Raw genomic sequence first — 18,893 nt, 5'->3', positions numbered from 1 at the left:
ACCCTTGTCTGAGAACCCTAAGAATATCTGAACGGGTGTGATGGCTCACACCTGTAATCCCAGCACTTTGGGAGGCCGAGGTGGGCGGGTCACTTGAGGTCAGAAGCTCGAGACCAGCCTGACTAACATGGTGAAACCCCATCTCTACTAAAAATACAAAAATTAGCTGGGCGTGGTGGCTCATGCCTGTAATTCCAGCACTTTGGGAGGCCAAGGCGGTTGGATCACTTGAGCCCAGGAGTTTGAGACCAAGCCTGGCCAACATGGCAAAATCCCATCTCTACTAAAAATACAAAAATTAGCTGGATGTGGTGACATACCCTGTAATTCCAGCTACTCGGGAGGCTGAGGCATGAGAATCACTTGAACCTAGGAGGCAGAGTTTGCAGTAAGCAGAGATCACATCATTGCACTCCAGCCTGGGCGACAGCACAAGACTCTGTCTCGAAAACAAAAAAAAAAACAATATTTGGGGTAAACACTTCATCTAGCTTCTGGGATGGGTTCTGGGAGTCAGAAATTAATTTAGAAATTTAGAAAGTAAAGGAATTGATTTTTCTGCACCCCCTGAGGTTGTCAACTGAGAATGAAACCTGCCAAACATAAAGCAGATAAAAGCTGGTCTGTTCTGGGTGCAGCTCTCCCCTAACCCGGTTCCCTCTGGCCCTTGCAGCATCCCAAAGCAATTCCCAGGAGTCCTGGGCTTCAAGGAACACAGTTTGAAAACTCTTAGTGTCCACCCCTTCCCACTTATTAACACACACGGACACCTGTGGCTCTGAGGAGGAAAAGACTTGCTCTTGGCAGGCACGAGCTGGTAAGCAGCAGGACCAGCCTAGAACTCAAGACTCCTGATTTCCACCAGGACACGATCCTGGTGGCTTCCTCAAAGATTTCCCAGGGAGGCTGATCCTCTGTCTTTGATCCACGTCCAGGTCTTCTGTGGGAGGTGTCTCATTTACATCAGACGGCTGGTTCGCTGAATCATCCTGGAGTGAGCCTGGAATCACTTCTTGCAACCTTGTCAGATTTTTATTATTGTTGTTGTTTTGCTTCATCCATTTTAACAGATGTGTATCATCCCATGTTCTTTTCACATGTCTCCATCAATCTTTGAGCACATCTTTGCTTTCTAGCCCGATGAGGTATTCCAGGTTCACCTTGTCCTTTCCCTACCCCATACCTGGAATATGCCATTCATCAAAGGCTCTAAGTTGAGTTTTAGTAGCAGTTTGATAAGAAGGTGACTTGGGAAGTTATGATGTGTTGGAGAGACGCACCATTAAATGGTACTTCTGTAACAGAGATAGCATCATTCTACAGTCAGATCATTCCTCACATACTGAGGTAATTCCCTTATGCAGAAATGGCTGAGAACTTTCTCCTTGAACTTGTCTCCGGCATCTTTTAATACATTATTTTCTGTTTTAACTAGGTAGAGTGGATTCTGCTTTCCGTGACTAACCCTCCCCAATAGAGTGTTTGACACCAGGATGGTGGCAAGCAACAGACTCTTAACGAAATGAGCATCTGAGATTGGCTCTCTTACCTAGTTGGATTGGAAGGCAACAATGATCCTCTATTTACATTGGGAGATAGCACCTGGTAGTCCATATCACTCATAGTGGCAATACAGATCTCACCTGTGGTCACCTAGAATGAAGGGGAAGGCTTCAGAGGACAGAGTGGCTGCTGAGCTAGCCACTGTGGTGAGATAAGAAACAGAAAGCCTGGGGAGTTGGACTGGCTGCTTAAACTACACAGAGTGTTTAAAGAAAGAAATGACACGATCAGGATTTTTTTCTTTTTTTTAAAAAAATAGCTTCATTGAGACACAACTGACATACAATAAAGTGCACACATTCAAGGTGAACAGTTTGATAACTTTTGACATTATACAAACATACACATGCCCCTATGAAATCATCACCACAATGAGGATAATGAATATCCATTACCCCCAAATTCCATGTGTCCCTTTGCAATCAAGCCCTTCTGCTCTTCCTTGCCCCCTGCCATCCCCAGGGAACCACCAATCTGCTTTTATCCCTATAGAATTCGTTTGCATTTTTTAGAATTTTTAATAAATAGAATAATACAGTATGTACTCCTTTTGTGTCTGGCTTTTTCTACTCAGGATAGTTATAACTGAGAGCCATTCATGTTGTTATTTATCAATAGTTCATCCCTTCTTATTGCTGAGTATTATTCCATTACATGAATATACCACAACTTGTTTTTCTGTTCACTTGTTGACAGATATCTGGGTTATTTCTAGTTACAAATAAAGCTGCTATAAACATTAGCATATAGGTCTTTTTGTGGACATATGTTCATATGCTTTCATTTTTCTTGGCTAGGAGTAAAATAATGGATTCTACGGTACGAGTATGCTTTGCTTTTTAAGAAACTGTCAAACTCTTCTCCAAGTGATTGTACCATTTTGCATTCTCACCAGCAGTGTATGAGAGTTCCAGTTGCTTCATATTCTGTCCAACAGTTGGTATGGCCACTCTTTAAGTTTAGCCATTCTAATAGGTGTGTAGTGGTATCTCATTGTGATTTCAATTTGCTTTCCCCTAATGACTAATGATGTTAGTATCCTTTCATGTCCGTATATGTTATCCATATATCCTCACCCATTTTGAATGAAGCGGTTATTCAAATCTTTTGCCTATTTTTTATTGAGTTGTTTTCTTGTTACTGACTTTAGAGCATTTTCTAGAGATTTTGCATATAAATCTTTTTTTTTTTTTTTTTTTTTTGTAAGACGAGGTCTTGCTCTGTTGCCCAGGCTGCCAGGCTGGAGTGCAGTGGCACGATCTTGGCTCACTGAAGCCTCTGCCTCACGGGTTTGATCAATTCTCCCACCTCAGGTGGGATTACCGGGGCATGCCACCATGCCTGGTTAATTTTTGCATTTTTAGTAGAGACAGGATTTCACCATGTTGGCTAGGCTGGTCTCGAACTCCTGACCTCAGGAGATCCATCCGCCTCAACCTCCCAAAGTGCTGGGATTACAGGCATGAGCCACTGATCCCAGCCAAATCTTTTATTAGATATGTTATCTGTTCATAATTTCTCAGCCTGTGCCTTATCTTTTCATTCATTTAATAATTTCTTTTGTAGAGCAGTTCTTTATAAAGTTTATCAAAAAATTTGAATAATTTGAAAAATAATAAATTGCTTTTGGTGTTGTATCAAAGAAATTGTTGCCTAACTCCAGGTTACAAGGATTTTCCTCCTGCACGCTCCTCTAGAAATTTTATGGTTTTACATTTTACACTTACAATAAATTAATTAATTTTTTTTTTTTTTTTTTTTTTTTGCAGGACAGGGTTTACTCTGTCACCTAGGCTGGAGTGTAGTGGCACAATCATAGCTCACTGCAGCTCGACCTCCCAGGCTCTTCCCACCTTAGCCTCTTGAGCAGCTGAGACTACAGGTGTGCACCACTGTGCCTAGCTAATTTTTAAAATTTTTTGTAGAGATGGGGATCTTGCTACATTGCCTGGGCTGGTCTTGAACTCCTGGCCTCAAGTGATCCTCCTGCCTCGGCCTCCCAAAGCACTGGGATTACAGGTATGAACCACCAAGCCCGGCCAATTTTAAGTAAATTTTTTTTTTTTTTTTTGAGACGGAGTCTCGCTCTGTTGCCCAGGCTGGAGTGCAGTGGTGCGATCTCAGCTCACTGCAAATTCCGCCTCCCAGGTTCACAGCATTCTCCTGCCTCAGCCTCCCGAGTAGCTGGGACTACAGGCTCCCGCCACCATGCCTGGCTAATTTTTTGTATTTTTAGTACAAAATATTTGTACTAAAAATTTCACCGTGTTAGCCAGGAGGATCTCGATCTCCTGACCTCATGATCTGCCCGCCTCGGCCTCCCAAAGTGCTGGGATTACAAGCGTGAGCCACTGCGCCCAGACTCTTCTTCTGAGATGAAGTTTCGCTCTGTCGCCCAGGCTGGAGTGCAGTGGTGAGATCTCAGCTCACTGCAACTTCTGCCTCCTGGGTTCAAGTGATTCGCCTGCCTCAGCCTCCCGAGTAGCTGGAATTACAGGCACGTGCCACCACGCCTGGCTAATTTTTGTATTTTTAGTAGAGAGGGGGTTTTACTGTGTTGGCCAGGCTGTTCTCGAATTCCTGACCTCAGGTGATCTGTGTGCCTCGGCCTCCCAAAATGCTGGGATTACAGGCGTAAGCCACTGTGCCTGGCCCAATTTTAAGTTAATTTTTTATGTGTATGGTGTGAAGCAAGGATCAGCAAATTTTTCTTAAAGGGCCAGATAGTAAAGATTTTAGTCTTTGTGGGCCGTCTGATCTCTGAGCAAAAGCAGACTGAGCCAATAAATACACGAGTGTGACAGTGATTCAATAAAACGTTATTTACAAAAATAGGTAGTGGGCTGTATTTGGCCCACTGGTCAGAGTTTGCTCACCTTTAAATCTCCAAACTCCACTAAGCTTCCCTAGGCAACAGAAGCAGTCCCACCCATCCCTATCTGTTGAGTCTGGTCCTGCCTTGCTTAAAGATACTTAATGCAAATGACTTTGCAGGAGAATGCCCATTTTTCTCATGCCCCAAACCCTACTCTTCCTTATTACTTTCAGACCTATAAGCAGAGACATATTTTCATGTGCCCTAAAGGACCAAGTTCACAACCTGACTCAGACAAGCTGTGTACATACCAGAATCTCAGGTTCTCAGGTGGACCAAGTGAACTGTAATGTCATCCCACTTCATCCTGTCTGCCTGCTTTGGGCTGATGAAAAAAGTCGAGAAGTTTAGGTCAAACGCAGCCCCTAATGCTGTGTGATCTTGATCAAGTCACTCCCATTCTCTCTTTCTCTGCATCCCCCCAAGAAAATGATTTCTCCTAACACTTTCGGCATCTCAATGTTGTTGAGTGGAGAAGAATAAGACAACACATTTCTTACCCACCTGGTTTGCTCTCTACCAGACAGTTCTAAAGCTGTTTTCTCCTTGAGCAGTTTTTAAAGACTGCTTGCTTGCTTTGTTTCCAAAAGCATGACACAAATGCAATGTATTGTTACCGTTTTCTCTTTTTAAGTAAATTCTAGAAAGCCCAGCCACAGGATTTCACAATCTGTCACTGTCCCCCGGTGCCCCAGCCTGTTGCCAAGGAGAGAGATTATCCGGGTTTGGGGAAGGTCAGCCAGCCCCAGCACGATCTCTAACACAGCCTGGTTTGCCATCCTCAATCACAGATTCAGAGTTGGCCACACAGAGACTGGGCAGGACCACTCCAAGGCCAGAGCGGCCACTGAGGAAGAAACAACGCTCGGCACCACTCAAGCTTCCCCAGGCCACTCTAATCACCACCCACGCCTGCAGGAGGACGCAGCTCTCCAGTCTGCGGGGCAGGCAGGCTGTAGTCTGTCAGAATCCTGAAAGAGGGAACGTCTTTGAGAACAGAGACCTCATCTGCATGGCCCTGGGGGCCCTGCTTTGAACACAGAAGAGATGAAAGAGCAGATCTCCCAGACTACTAGAGGAGTTGGTACACATACGGCACAGACATAAAAATATTTATCACAGCCATCCATAAATGTATGCAAGCGCTTGAGACCTGGGGATGTATTTCACTCCATGCTAACCTCATAAATGAACACCTGATTTATTAAGAGCAAACTTATTAATTTGCTATTATTAAGAATGCCTCCCATTTTATGTAAGGGTGAATAATTTGAAAAGGACCATCACATTATTGTTCTGTTCCTCATGACAAGTCATGCAGGCCCACTTTAAAGGTAAAAAAGACGAGGGACTTAAAACTAGGATATTTCCTCCATACTTATGAAGCAGGGTTACTGAAGTATTGCTTTTCTTTGACCCCACTTTTTTCCCTCAATTTTTTTAAAAAAAGCTTTATTGTGATATAATTTACATACCATAAGTTTCAAGTGTGGAATTCATTTTTAGTACATTTACAGAGTCATGGAAGCTCTTACCATATCACCATAATCCTAGAACTCTTTTCGCCACCCTGTTGTACTCATTAGCAATGACTCCCCATTTCCCTCCCCCAGGCTGTAGACACAGGTAATCACTGATCTACTTTCTATAGATTTGCCTCTTTTAGACATTTCACATAAACAAGATCATATAGTATGTGCTTTTTTGAGACTAGTGGGATATTTTCAACCCAGTCTCATATATCCAACTCCTATGCATACTTTAAGACCCCTTCTCACCCCAACCACCTCCATTCCCTGAAGACTGACCTTCCTTCCTTCCTTCCTTCTTTCCTCCCTCCCTTCCTTCCTTTTTCTGAGACATGATCTCACTCTGTTGCCCAAGGCTGGAGTGCAGTGGTACGATTGTGGCTCACTGCAGCCTTGACCTTCTCAGGCTCAGGTGATCCTCCCACCTCAGTCTCCCAAGTAGCTGGGACCACAGGTGTGCACCACCACATCTGGCTAATTTTTTTTTTTTTTGAGATGGAGTCTCACTCTGTCACCCAGGCCGGAGTGCAGTTGTGCCATCTCGGCTCACTGCAACCTCTGCCTCCTAGGTTCAAGTGATCCTCCTGCCTCAGTATCCCCTGAATAGCTGGGACTATAGGCACTCACCACCATGCCTGGCTAATTTTTTTTATTTTTTGTAGAGACGGGGTTTTGCCATGTTCGCTAAGCTGGTCCTGAACATCTGGACTCAAGCGAACTGCCCACCTTGGCCTCTCCAAGTGCTGGGATTACAAGAGGGAGCCACCACGCCCAGCCTCCCCAAAGACTTCTTGCTCATTCCAAACTATGGAATATTTTTCTTCTATGAATTCACTCCCTCTTGTCTGGAGTGTTCAAGAAGCACTTGGCAAAAGCTGCACGGCCCATCTCTGCTGCTGCTGTGCTGTCTGTTCTCTAGCTCTTTCTGTGAATTCCTCACCTCTGACTTCCTGGGGGTGGATCTTGCTGACATACCTCGCAAGTGCCCCCTACTCACCCCACTCAGCTGTGCCCAGCATAGTTTTCTGCTTCAAATGGGTAATCAGTTTATGTATGTTGAAAGAATAAATGACTCACGGGGATGTTCCCAGACTTTTAGTAAAAAAGGATTCAGGAAAAGTGCAAGAAGGAAAGTAAAATCAAGAACAGGAACAAAGATCAAATGTAGAATGTGGGTATCAGAGTCCAAAGGGTTGGCAGCTACCAATCAGGTGCAGTCCTTGTGATGTGACTAGAGGGACATCAAAAGGCCCTGGGCCACAAAGGGTCTCCCACCTACCTCCAGGAGCAATTGAAATAACATATTAGTCACTCCTTGCACTGGAGGCCTTAACCGCCTCCATTAAAATGCAAATGTCAACACCTGGGAGAGTGGCAGATCATGCTATTATCAGCCATTTCCACCTCAGCTCCAATCTGAGCTCTTTGAGTATTTCCTGTTCCCTGAGGCCCAGAGGTTTAGACATAAGGATGGGGTCTGGAAAAATCTAGGGTCCAGTTCCCCAGATGGCTAATTACAAACGTATCATCCTTGATTTCCAAGCCAAAGGTCAAGAGTAAGAGGGCTGACGTTCAGAGCTCATGGTGGGGTCCCAGCTGCAGTGGAGGATGGTTCCCAGGGACTCAGTCATTTGTACCTGATGGCTAAGATGCTGGGCCCCACTGCCTGATGGATGACCAGCCCACAAGATGCCCAATGCGCCATCCTGTTAACTATTCTCTGACTTAGGGAAAATAAGTAGATAGTTCCCTGCGGGAAAGGTAAGTCATCTCTCTAGTTTGGAGCATGGGGCTTGCTCTCAAAATGTAAACATCTAGGAGAGGTTGGGCACACTTTGTAGAGTCATTTCTACCTGACTGTCGGAATGAGATGATCTTTAAGATCCTTTTCAGTCTCAAGAGAGCCTTGGGTTCATAGAGTTTCTTAACTCCTTTTGAATAACTCACAGTGCAGGGCTCTCCTGGACAAAACTGTGCAGGGGGCAAAGTTCATTTTTGACCCCCAGTTCCTAACTGGCTTTCACTTTTGCCCTCCTCCTTCTAGCTCCCAGGCACCCAGGCCCTCAGCCCCTCTTCTACTTAGTGTCTCCCATTCTATGGTTTCATTTGACCCAGGAAATGCTCTCTGGTCCCAAGGGTTCTTCTCTCCTTCCTAACTCATCCCTATTCCTAAATAGCAAGCATTCATTCTCCTAGTGCCCACAACCTTGGCCAAGTAGTAGCAGAGGCTGATTAAATTCATTACACTGAGGCTGGGCGTGGTGGCTTACGCCTGCAATCCCAGCACTTTGGGAGGTGGAGGCTGGTGGATCACCTGAGGTCGGGAGTTTGAGACCAGCCTGACCAACATGGAGAAACCCCATCTCTACTAAAAATACAAAATTAGCCGGACGTGGTGGCGCATGCCTGTAATTCCAGCTACTCGGGAGGCTGAGGCAGGAGAATCGCTTGAACCCAGGAGGCGGAGGTTGTGGTGAGCCGAGATTGTGCCATTGTACTCCAGCCTGGGCAACAAGAGTGAAACTCCATCTCAAAAACAAAATAAAACAAAACAAAAACTCATTACACTGACTTGTCAAAGACTGATGTCCTGCCGCAAATCTCTGAACCTCCCAGGGGTATCTGCATTCATTTTTCCAACCATCTTATTGGGATATAACTTACATACCGTAACACTCACCTGGTTTAGGTGTGCAGTTCAGTGCTTTTTAGTATACAGTTGACCCTTGGACAATGCAGGGGTTAGGGTTAGGGGCACCAGTGCCTGCACAGTAAAAAATCCACATATAAACTTTTGACTCTCCCAAAACTTAACCAATAGCCTACAGTTGACTGGAAGCCCTACAGATAACATGCACATCAATTAACACATATTTTATATGTTATATGTATTATATACTGTGTTCTTATAATAAAGTAAGCTAGAAAAAAAAATGTTAAGGGGGCTGGGCGCAGTGGCTCATGCCTGTAATCCCAGCACTTTGGGAGGCTGAGACGGGTGGATCATTTGAGGTCAGGAGTTTAAGACCTGGCTAACATGGTGAAACTCCGTCTCCACTAAAAATACAAAAATTAGCTGGGCACGGTGGCGCACATCTGTACTCCCACCTACTCAGAAGGCCAAGGCACGAGAATTGCTTGTACCCAGGAAGCAGAGGTTGCAATGAGCTGAGATCGCCACTGCACTCCAGCCTGGGAAACAGAGCAAGACTCCGTCTGAAAAAAAGAAAGAAAGAAAATCATAAGGAAGAGAAAAAATTTATTTACTACTCATTAAGTGGAAGTGTATCATCATAAAGGTCTTCATCCTCATCTTCAGCAGGCTGAGGAGGAGGAATTGGTCTTGCTGTCTCAGGAGTGCAGGGGCAGAAGAAAATCCAGGTATAAGTGCACCTCCGCAGTTCAAACCCGTGTTGTTCAAGGTTCAACTGTATTTATGGAGTTGTACAATCATCACCATAACTAATCTTAGAACATTTTCGTTACCCCCCAAATAAATCTTATACCTGTTAGCTGTCACTCCCCGTTCTTATCCTTCCCCAGGCCTAGGCAAGCACTAATCTTTCTGTCTCTCAATTTTCTGCATTGATTTTGAATCAATTTAGCAAATGAGTGTTATCCCAAAGCATGACTATCTAATAGTGGAGTTCTAAGCAGTGTGTGGGGGAGTTATTTTTAGGTAGGGGAGTATTATTGCTACCCACTTCTAAAAGTATTTCTGATTATTCTAAAATATTAACATGTGAATATTCTGATTTGTGAAATAGAAATATTCTTATAAAAAGCAGCCTGTGGGAGTGAAGAATTAAGTCCTGAAGGGTAACTGAGGCACGAGGGGGAAGATGGCTGGAGGAGGACAGAGGTGTATCTACAGGTCTCCCAAAGGGCCTGCTGTGCTCTGGAGTCTGTCGTCCCCCTACCTCCAGCAAACTAAGCATTCACTTAAGAGAGAGACAAGAGATGGTGCTTAGGTCGGCATTCTCTCTGATGACAACATCCTTCTTACTTTTTTTTTTTTTAATGGGATTTTCCTCTGTTGCCCAGGCTGGAGTGCAGTGGTGTGATCACAGCTTACCACAGCCTAGAACTCATGGGCTCAAGGTATCCTCCCACCTTAGCCTCCTGAGTAGCTGGTACCACAGGCATGTGCCACCATGCCTGGCTAATTTTTGTATTTTTTTTTTTTTTTTTTTTTTGGAGAGATGGGGTCTTGTTACGTTGCCCAGGCTGGTCTGGAACTCTTGGGCTCAAGTGATCCACCCGCCTCAGCATCACAAAGTGCTGAAATTAAAGCTGTGAGCTGCTGTGCTGGCCTCATCCTTTCCTTTTGATACCAGGTGCACATCTTGGAGTTTGTCTTGAAAACCTCTGCCTTTCATTCCTGTGATCCTCAGCTTTTCTTGATTTCTTCTGACTGTGAAGACTCCTCCTTTACCCAGGGTTTAGCCCCGCAGGGTTTCTTTCTCAGCCCTCCACAGGCCTCTTCCAGCCAATGGCATCATTCCCATCACCAGGTCACTTTTGGCCCAATCTACATCTGTTCTGCAATAGCTTCCTGACTGGTCTCCCACACACACTCCCACTTTTTTTTTTTTTTCCAGTGACAGGGTCCCACTTTGTCACCCAGGCTGAAGTGCAGTGGCATGGTCATAGCTCGCTGTAGCCTTGAACTTCTGGGCTCCAGCAGTCCTCCGACTCAGCTTCCTGAGTAGCTGGTTTTACAGGGGCACATCACCACACGTGGCTAATTTTTAAATTTTTTTTGTAGAGATGGGGTCTCACTATTATCAGCTATGGTGCCGAGGCTGGTCTTGAATTCCTGGCCTCAAGTGATCCTCCTGCGCTGGCCTCCCAAGGTGCTGGGATTACAGGGATCTTGTTTCTTGAATGTAGTAACATTATCACCAGTTTGCCTCTTAAAACAGAATGAACCAGGACACTTCTGTCCCTAAATTTGGGGGCTCCTTATTGTTTTTAAACTGAAGCCCAACCTCCTCTGCACTATGTTCCAGAGTTCAACTCACCTGTCCATCTTCACCCACTGTCGAAAGTCCTCCTCCCCTACATATACCGAGACTCCACCCTGATTACCATTCCCCAGATGTACCATGTGTTTATCCAGCAACTATTGGGCACCTCCTATGTGCCAGGCACCAGGCTAAACACTGGGCATGGAATAAGATCCCAACTCTACCCTCAAGGCATTCAGCAGACTGTGGAGACCGTTCTGTAAACAAGTCAAGATAATACAATGTGACAGGTGCTATAATAGATATAAGCAAGGTGTGCTGGGGGCAGAGGAGGAGGAGGGAGTGCCTATTGGCATGGGGGAGGGGTGGAGGGAGGGGAGGGGTATTAGGGAGGGCTTCCCTCAGGTGCTGAGTTTGATTTGTGGAGGAAAAAGGGTTATCTCTGCAGAGGCACAAGAGCAGTTCATGGGGGCTGGGTGACAGGAAGGTGGTGAACTCACAGTGAAAGCTGGCAGGTAGGAACAGGCTGTTTTGTGGACATGATTTCAGTGGGAGTGAGATCAGATGAGGACAAGGCGGAGGACAGATTTGAGGGCAAGGAGGGAGAGTTGGCAATTATCCAGGCAAGGAAGGGGATGATCGGGATGAAGGCTGTGGTAAGAGAATGTGGAAGAAGAGACAAATGCGAAAAGACAAGGCAGAGGAGAGATTACCACTCTTAAGATCGCAGAGTTTGGACGAAGATAATTCCACCAGCAGCATGAAAAGGGAGTGAGGAGCAAGCTACTTGGGAGATGACCTTATTTTCAGAATCAGTGAATTTGGGATTTGGTGAGTCCCAAGGAGCATCGATGGGGAGCTCTCCAGTAGCCAGAGGGAAGCTTGGAACTGGGAAGGGAGGCAAGGGCTGAAGATACAGATTTCAGAAATATCTTAGAGAAAAAAACATGCTTATCCTTGGGCCCAGCAATTCTATTTGTAGGAATTTTTCCTAAGGATATGTGTAAATTTTTATTCATTTATTTATTTTTGAGACAGCATTCTCTCTATGTTGCCTAGGCTGGCCTCGAACTCCTGGGCTCAAGAGATCATCTCACCTCAGCCTCCTGAGTAGCTGAGATTACCAATGTGAGCCACGGTGCCCAGCTTGTGTGAAAATTTATCTACAGAAATGCTCACTGTTTATAACAGTAAAGGAGGGGAAACTTTTATTTATAAACTGCTATGACAGTGAAAAATGCCTAACAGTAGGGGATTGGTTAAATAAAGTATACTATACCCATGCAATTTGGACAGTAAAATGGATATTGTAGATGGATGCTTATTGACATGAAAAAAAATCCACAATATTTTGCTAAGTAGAAAATGGTAGACTCTAATTGTAGAGTAAAAGATCCAGTTATTGTTCAAGAAAAAAATTAACATATTAATACTGTTTTTTTTTTTTTTGAGACGGAGTCTTGCTCTTTCACCCAGGCTGGAGTGCAATGGTGCAGTCTCGGCTCACTGCAACCTCCATCTCCCGGGTTCAAGTGATTCTCCTGCCTCAGCCTCCCGAGTAGCTGGGATTACAGGTGCCCACGACCACGCCTGCCTAATTTTTGTATTTTTAGTAGAGATGGGTTTTCACCATGTTGGCCAGGCTGGTCTCGAACTCCTGATCTCATGATCCGCCCTCCTCAGCCTCCCAAAGTACTGGGATTATAGGCGTGAGCCAACGCGCCCGGCCAATACTGGTTCTTTGGTGATATGATTATGAGTGTGTTTTCTTTTTAATTTTTTTCCCACATCAATCATACATGGCTTTTGTTGTAAGACAATTATTTTTAAAAATTGAATAAAATTAAGAGGAATGACTTAGGGATAGCTCTGGGAATGAGAAGATGAGAGGATCAAGGATGGAACCTTGATCAATAGCCTTGATACCTCTGGCCATGTGGCCCCTGTCCGTGCAGTTGACTATGTCTTGAGGGTGCCACCCATGTCATATCTGCTACATTGCTGCATGGTAGAATACAACGAGCAGACTGCTACAACTATGAGCTTTGGGCAAACATATATATATATATATATATATATATATATATATATATATATATAATTTTTTTTTTTTTTTTGAGACAGAGTATCGCTGTGTTGCCAGGCTGGAGTGCAGTGGTGCGACCTTGGCTCACTGCAACTTCCACCTTCTGGGTTCAAGCAATTCTCCTGCCTCAGCCTCCCAAGTAGCTGGGACTATAGGCACACACCACCACGCCTAGCTAATTTTTGTATTTTTAGTAGAGACAGGGTTTCATCACGTTGGCCAGGATGGTTTCGATCTCTTGACCTCGTGATCCGCCTGCCTTGGCCTCCCAAAGTGCTAGGATTAGAGGCGTGAGCCACCATGCCCGGCCTTTTTTTTTTTTTTTTTTTTTTTTTTGAGACAGAGTCTCATTCTGTCACCCAGGCTGGAGTGCAATGGCACGATCTCGGCTCACTGCAACCTCCACCTCCCGGATTCAAGTGATTCTCCTGCCTCAGCCTCCAGAGTAGGATTACAGGCTCACACCGCCACGCCCGGCTAATTTTTGTATTTTTAGTAGAGACGGGTTTCACCATGTTGGCCAGGCTGGTCATGAGCGCCAGACCTCAGATGATCTGCCTGCCTCAGCCTCCCAAAGTGCTGGGGTTACAGGTACGAGCCACCATGCCTGGCTGGACAAACTATTTGATTCCCTAAGTCTGTTTTCTCATCTTTATAGTGGGGATAACCTTCCTCAGAATAGTTATCTGACAATAAAATGTTTACAGACATACAACAGTTGCTTAGAAAATATTAATTAGTCCATCCTCCCTTTCTTAGACATCCTTCCCTGCTAGACCCAGGTTTGACTTCCAGGCCCTTGTTTGGCCCCCACAGTGGGAAGTGACACCCCCTCTCTCTGAATGCCCGAGGTGCTGTTTGCACTTCTATTGAACCCAGAACTTTGCTCTGACCTAGAGATAGTGGCTAGCTCTTCTCCATCACTGACTTGTTCGACTTGTTCCCGGTCTAGAGTTTGGTCATCTCTCTATCCTGGTAGCAACTAGCACAGTGCTTTGTACATTGAGGGTTCTCTAGAATTTTTATTGACTAAATTCATGTTTTTTTTTACAACTTGGCTAATAGTGGAATACTCAAAGGCTGGATTACTCAAGGGTTAGTTTATTCTGACCTCTTGGAATTTTTCTCCTCCCAATTTGTAACTCTGGCAAGGTTTATCTTCCAGTCTGCAGAGATGACCAGCAGAGAGAGACAAAGAAGGAAGCTCACTTAGACCTCTAGGCTCCCTGTCAGAAGCTCTGGGGAGAGAGTTGGAGGATGAAGAAGGGGAAAGTAAAAGCTGTTTACGCCCAGGCTGGGTAGGAGTGTGGTCTCCCACCTCTCCAGGGTTTAGACTATCAGAACTCCAGCAGGACAGCTTGGGGGCAAAGGGAATTGGGTAGACACATCATTCTACAGGCCTACGTCCTTTTTGCCTAGCAGTCGAATCCTTCTCTCCATTCCTGCCTCTTGTGGCTGGTGCTGTGTATCTAGCCATTTTCCCCTTCCCCTGCTTCCCCCAAAGTGGGCACGCCAACTTGCTCAGGTGCCCATCCTTCCTGCTAACACCTTGTTAGGTTAGGGAGGCAGTCTGGCGCTGACGAAGGACCTTTGGGTGCCAAGTTAGGAGACCTGTGTGACCTATGGCAAGTTGAATAAGCTCTCAGAGCCTCAGTTTCTCCATCTATAAGCTGGGAATAGCTACACGGTCTCTGTCCTCTGTCTCATCCTAGGATTATTGACGGGAACCAAGTGAGATTTATGAGACTTTACGAACAGGCAAAGAGCGCTTTATAAAAGCCAGGTGTTTCCAGTGTTGACTGTGGGGCTTTCTCCTGGTAACTACCCACCAAAGCCTCCCTGTCCGCCCCGCCCTGGCTGCATCGGCCTCACCCACTGCATCACCATCTTTTCCATCACTGTCTTCCTGCGTCTCAGAAGTCCTGTTTCTGCATCTCCCCCGTCCATTTCCGGGTCTGGCTCTCCGGCCCCTGAGACCCCTCCAGGGACTCTGTTCTCCTTCTCCTTGAGGCACTCGCTGCCCAGGCGCCCCCCACCCGGTGCGCCCTCCTTTGGCACAGCCGCCGGGCCAGAGAATCGCCCAATAAGAGCGCCGGACTGTAGTCTGACAGCTCCGGAAGCGGCCAATCGAGCCGGGCCAGGGAAGGGGGGCGCAGCGCCGGGGCTGAAGTTGGGTTAAATGGGGGGAGGGGGAATAAGGGGGATACAAAAGAGGGGAGCTAGGACTGGGGGCGCTGGAGCCCCGGCCGGGGGCGGGGGAAGACCGCGCTCCACCCAGGTCTGGTGACGGGACCGCAGGCTGGATGCGGCTCCTAGTCCCAAGGAGGGAGGAGCGCAGCGAGAATTTTAGGTGAGGAAGGGGAACTGGGGTGCCCGCGGCCAGGCCTGAGGATGCCCGCGGGGCGCCGAGGCTGGGGCCATGGCCAGGCCGGGGGCGGAGGCGGCCTCGCGCGGCTGTGAGCCGAGGCCCGGGCGGCGCGGGGGGCGGGGAGGCAGCGGGAGGAGGGGATGCGGAGGGCTCTCCGGCGGCGGCGAGCGGGCGAGAAGGGAGGAGCGGCGCGAGCGGCCGGAGCGGCGCAGGGCCCGAAGCGTGCATGGCGCGCCCTGAGCCGGGCTCCCGCGGGCCCCCCCGGAGCGCCTCTCGGGCGCCGCGGCTCTCAGGCGGGCCCCTCTGGGCCGGCTCCTTCTGAGCCCCGGCCCTGGATCTCTGGATGCCTTACTCCCCGGGAGAAGCCTGCCTGCGTTGGGGCAGAACCGCGGCAGCGCTGCGCCGGATTCCGTCCTCCGCCTAGTCGTTCCGCGCCGGCCGCGGTGGGCCCGCAGCCGGCGACGAGGAGCTTGGGGCTTGCGAAGCGGGCGCGACAGCTCTCCGGGCCGGCAGGTCCCGGCCGGCCCCGCTCCGTTTGCGGGAAAGGGAGAGGCGAGAGGGGAAGGGCCGCACCGCAGGAGCCGGTCCCGGACCCGGACCCCGCCCCCTGCGCGGACGCGCCGAAGGCTCGGCTCGGCTTTCGCCGGGGCCACGCATACACTCTCGCCGCGAGAGGTGGGGGATGCGGGCAACGGCCCCCCCGGGCTCCAGGACCCTCCCCCCCGGGGCTCCGGAGCTGTTGCTCCGCCCGCCGCCCCCTCCCCCGTCCTCTCCACCTCCCATCCCACCTCCCCACCCCTCGTAAGAAAATAATGCTGGCTGGCGCCCGCACCTCCCAGTCGCTCCCAGTCCGCTGCGAGGAAAGCACACCCGCAGTGTCTCTTCGCCGGGACCCCCGCCGAGCCGCCCTCGCCGCCGCCGAGCCCCGAGAGCAGCTGGGCTCCGCTTAGGCGGAATCTGCGAGCGCCGCGCCCGGGCACTGCCGGCCCGAGGAGGCACCGCCCGCAAGGACACCACTCCGTCCCGTCTCGTCCGCAACTCCGGCCCTCGTCGAGCTCGACGCGAGCCAGGATCCCGGACGTCTCTCCGCGTGCGGCGCAGCAGCAGCCAGACCAGTCCCTGCGACTCCACCTCGGAGGCAACTCCATTTCGGACCTGGGACTTCTGACGCGGATCCTCAGCTACTTCTCACCTCGGGGCTGTGCCCTCCTCCTCCGCTCAGGACGGGGGTGCCAAGATGCCCCGCTGCAGCGCAGGGCCCCGGGCCGCCCCCGACGTGTGACCCTAGCCTGGTCCCCCTGCTCGGCCGTCCGCCCTCCCCTTGGAGACCCCCGGCCCGGCTTCCGGGGGAGGAGGAAGGAGACGACGAGGCCGAGGGGGGGATGTCCGGCTCCAAAAGCGTGAGCCCCCCGGGCTACGCGGCGCAGAAGACTGCGGCGCCGGCGCCCCGGGGAGGCCCCGAACACCGCTCGGCGTGGGGCGAGGCCGATTCCCGCGCGAATGGCTACCCCCATGCCCCCGGGGGTTCTGCCCGCGGCTCCACCAAGAAACCCGGGGGGGCGGTGACCCCGCAGCAGCAGCAGCGCCTGGCCAGCCGCTGGCGCAGCGACGACGACGATCCTCCGCTGAGCGGTGATGACCCCCTGGCCGGGGGCTTCGGTTTCAGCTTCCGCTCCAAGTCCGCCTGGCAGGAGCGCGGCGGCGACGACTGCGGTCGCGGCAGCCGCCGGCAGCGGCGGGGCGCGGCCAGCGGGGGCAGCACCCGGGCGCCCCCTGCGGGCGGCGGCGGCGGCTCGGCGGCGGCGGCTGCCTCGGCGGGCGGGACGGAGGTGCGCCCTCGCTCGGTGGAGGTGGGTCTGGAGGAGCGGCGGGGCAAGGGGCGCGCGGCCGACGAGGTGGAGGCCGGCGCCGTCGAGGGCGGCGAGGGGTCCGGGGATGGCGGCAGCTCGGCGGACTCGGGCTCGGGCGCGGGGCCCGGCGCGGTGCTGTCCCTGGGCGCCTGCTGCCTGGCGTTGCTGCAGATATTCCGCTCCAAGAAGTTCCCGTCGGACAAACTGGAGCGGCTGTACCAGCGCTACTTCTTCCGCCTGAACCAGAGCAGCCTCACCATGCTCATGGCCGTGCTGGTGCTCGTGTGCCTGGTCATGTTGGCCTTCCACGCGGCGCGGCCCCCGCTCCAGCTGCCCTACCTGGCCGTGCTGGCGGCCGCCGTCGGCGTGATCCTCATCATGGCTGTGCTTTGCAACCGCGCCGCCTTCCACCAGGACCACATGGGCCTGGCCTGCTATGCGCTCATCGCCGTGGTGCTGGCCGTCCAGGTGGTGGGCCTGCTGCTGCCGCAGCCACGCAGCGCCTCTGAGGGCATCTGGTGGACCGTGTTCTTCATCTACACCATCTACACGCTGCTGCCCGTGCGCATGCGAGCCGCAGTGCTCAGCGGGGTGCTCCTGTCCGCCCTCCACCTGGCCATCGCCCTGCGCACCAACGCCCAGGACCAGTTCCTGCTGAAGCAGGTAGGGGCCGACCTGGCCACCGGGACTGGATTGCGGGGCGGGCAGGCCTCAGCTGGACTCCAAAGAAAGGGATCCCACCCTCACCCTTTCGAATGGTGAAAAGAGCCAGAGAGACAGGGCTCGGCCATGTAGGCTATTTGGGAGCTTCTTACCCCACTCTGAGCCCCAGCGGCTTCATTTACAAAAAGAGTGCCCTTGTGTCGTTTGCAGTGTTCCTTGCCCCTTAGATAACGTGTACTGAACTGTAGCCATCACTGTGGGAATGCAGTGAGGAAGGTTGGAGGAGAAAATTATAAGGAGTGTTTCCCATCTCTTCCTGAGCTTCTGTTCCTATATACAAAAGGCCCCTAACGAAAGTGGCTGGACCCTCTAGCAGCCACCCCCTCGTGAGTGCCACTGCTGCTTTGTTAATCCAGCCCTGGATAGAGGGTTGGTGAGGGGACACCCTGCACCCCTTGCTCAGTGGTAAGGAGGAGATAGCATGAGCCTGCCACCTGTCTAAGGCTGGGGATTTGGTAGCTGGAGATATCCCTGAACTTGCAGAAGGACTGACAAGTTTGTTTCAGTTAGCAGAGCGCCCCAAGCCAAAAAGCTGCCCTTCGCTAAAGTGGGAAGGAGCCTCCGAGATGTGTGTGGTGGCAATTCCCCTTCCGGCCTGAGCAGAAAGCTGTTGTTGAACATCATGACCCCTTCAAGTGGGTGCCCCTGGTCATTGCTTGTGGTAGGGACATTTTATCCCTGCTGGGATTTGTTGGGTGAGTCTAGAACTGCAGGTTCAGGAAGAAATACAACTTTTGCGTGGTTAGCTGGTGATTCTCTTAAAGGCTTCTGTGAGAGGGGCGTGTTGGCTATCCTGACCTCAGGGTGAGAGGAGCCCCCTGCCATCCATACCATATCTCCCTTTAGTGTCCTGTGGTCTGGTTTCCTGGTCCTCATCCATGATTGCTTCTGAACCTGCTTGTTTGCATGCTGCTCCACTGTGAGAGTCC

The 18,893-nt window shown here is 50.1% G+C and overlaps 1 protein-coding gene across 3 annotated transcripts in view; it reads left to right on the top strand.

Moving 5' to 3' along the window:
- The first annotated feature begins 16,228 nt into the window (after positions 1 to 16,228).
- The window catches only part of ADCY5 (adenylate cyclase 5), a 165,260-nt gene continuing 162,595 nt past the window's right edge, over positions 16,229 to 18,893 (top strand). For 2 of the 3 annotated variants that reach the window (XM_024355615.3, XM_024355616.3), the window contains exon 1: positions 16,674 to 17,904. In XM_024355615.3, the coding sequence (XP_024211383.1) occupies positions 16,774 to 17,904 (1,131 nt within the window). In that variant the 5' untranslated portion in view covers positions 16,674 to 16,773. Of the gene's footprint in view, positions 17,905 to 18,893 lie in introns of all 3 variants that reach the window. The other variant, XM_016941761.4, reaches the window with a different exon arrangement.

The sequence above is a fragment of the Pan troglodytes genome, chromosome 2, assembly GCF_028858775.2.
Source record: "Pan troglodytes isolate AG18354 chromosome 2, NHGRI_mPanTro3-v2.0_pri, whole genome shotgun sequence".
In the NCBI taxonomy this organism is placed as follows: Eukaryota; Metazoa; Chordata; class Mammalia; order Primates; family Hominidae; genus Pan; species Pan troglodytes.
Note: the sequence above shows the minus strand (reverse complement) of the source record. Positions and strands in the feature narration are given on the sequence as shown.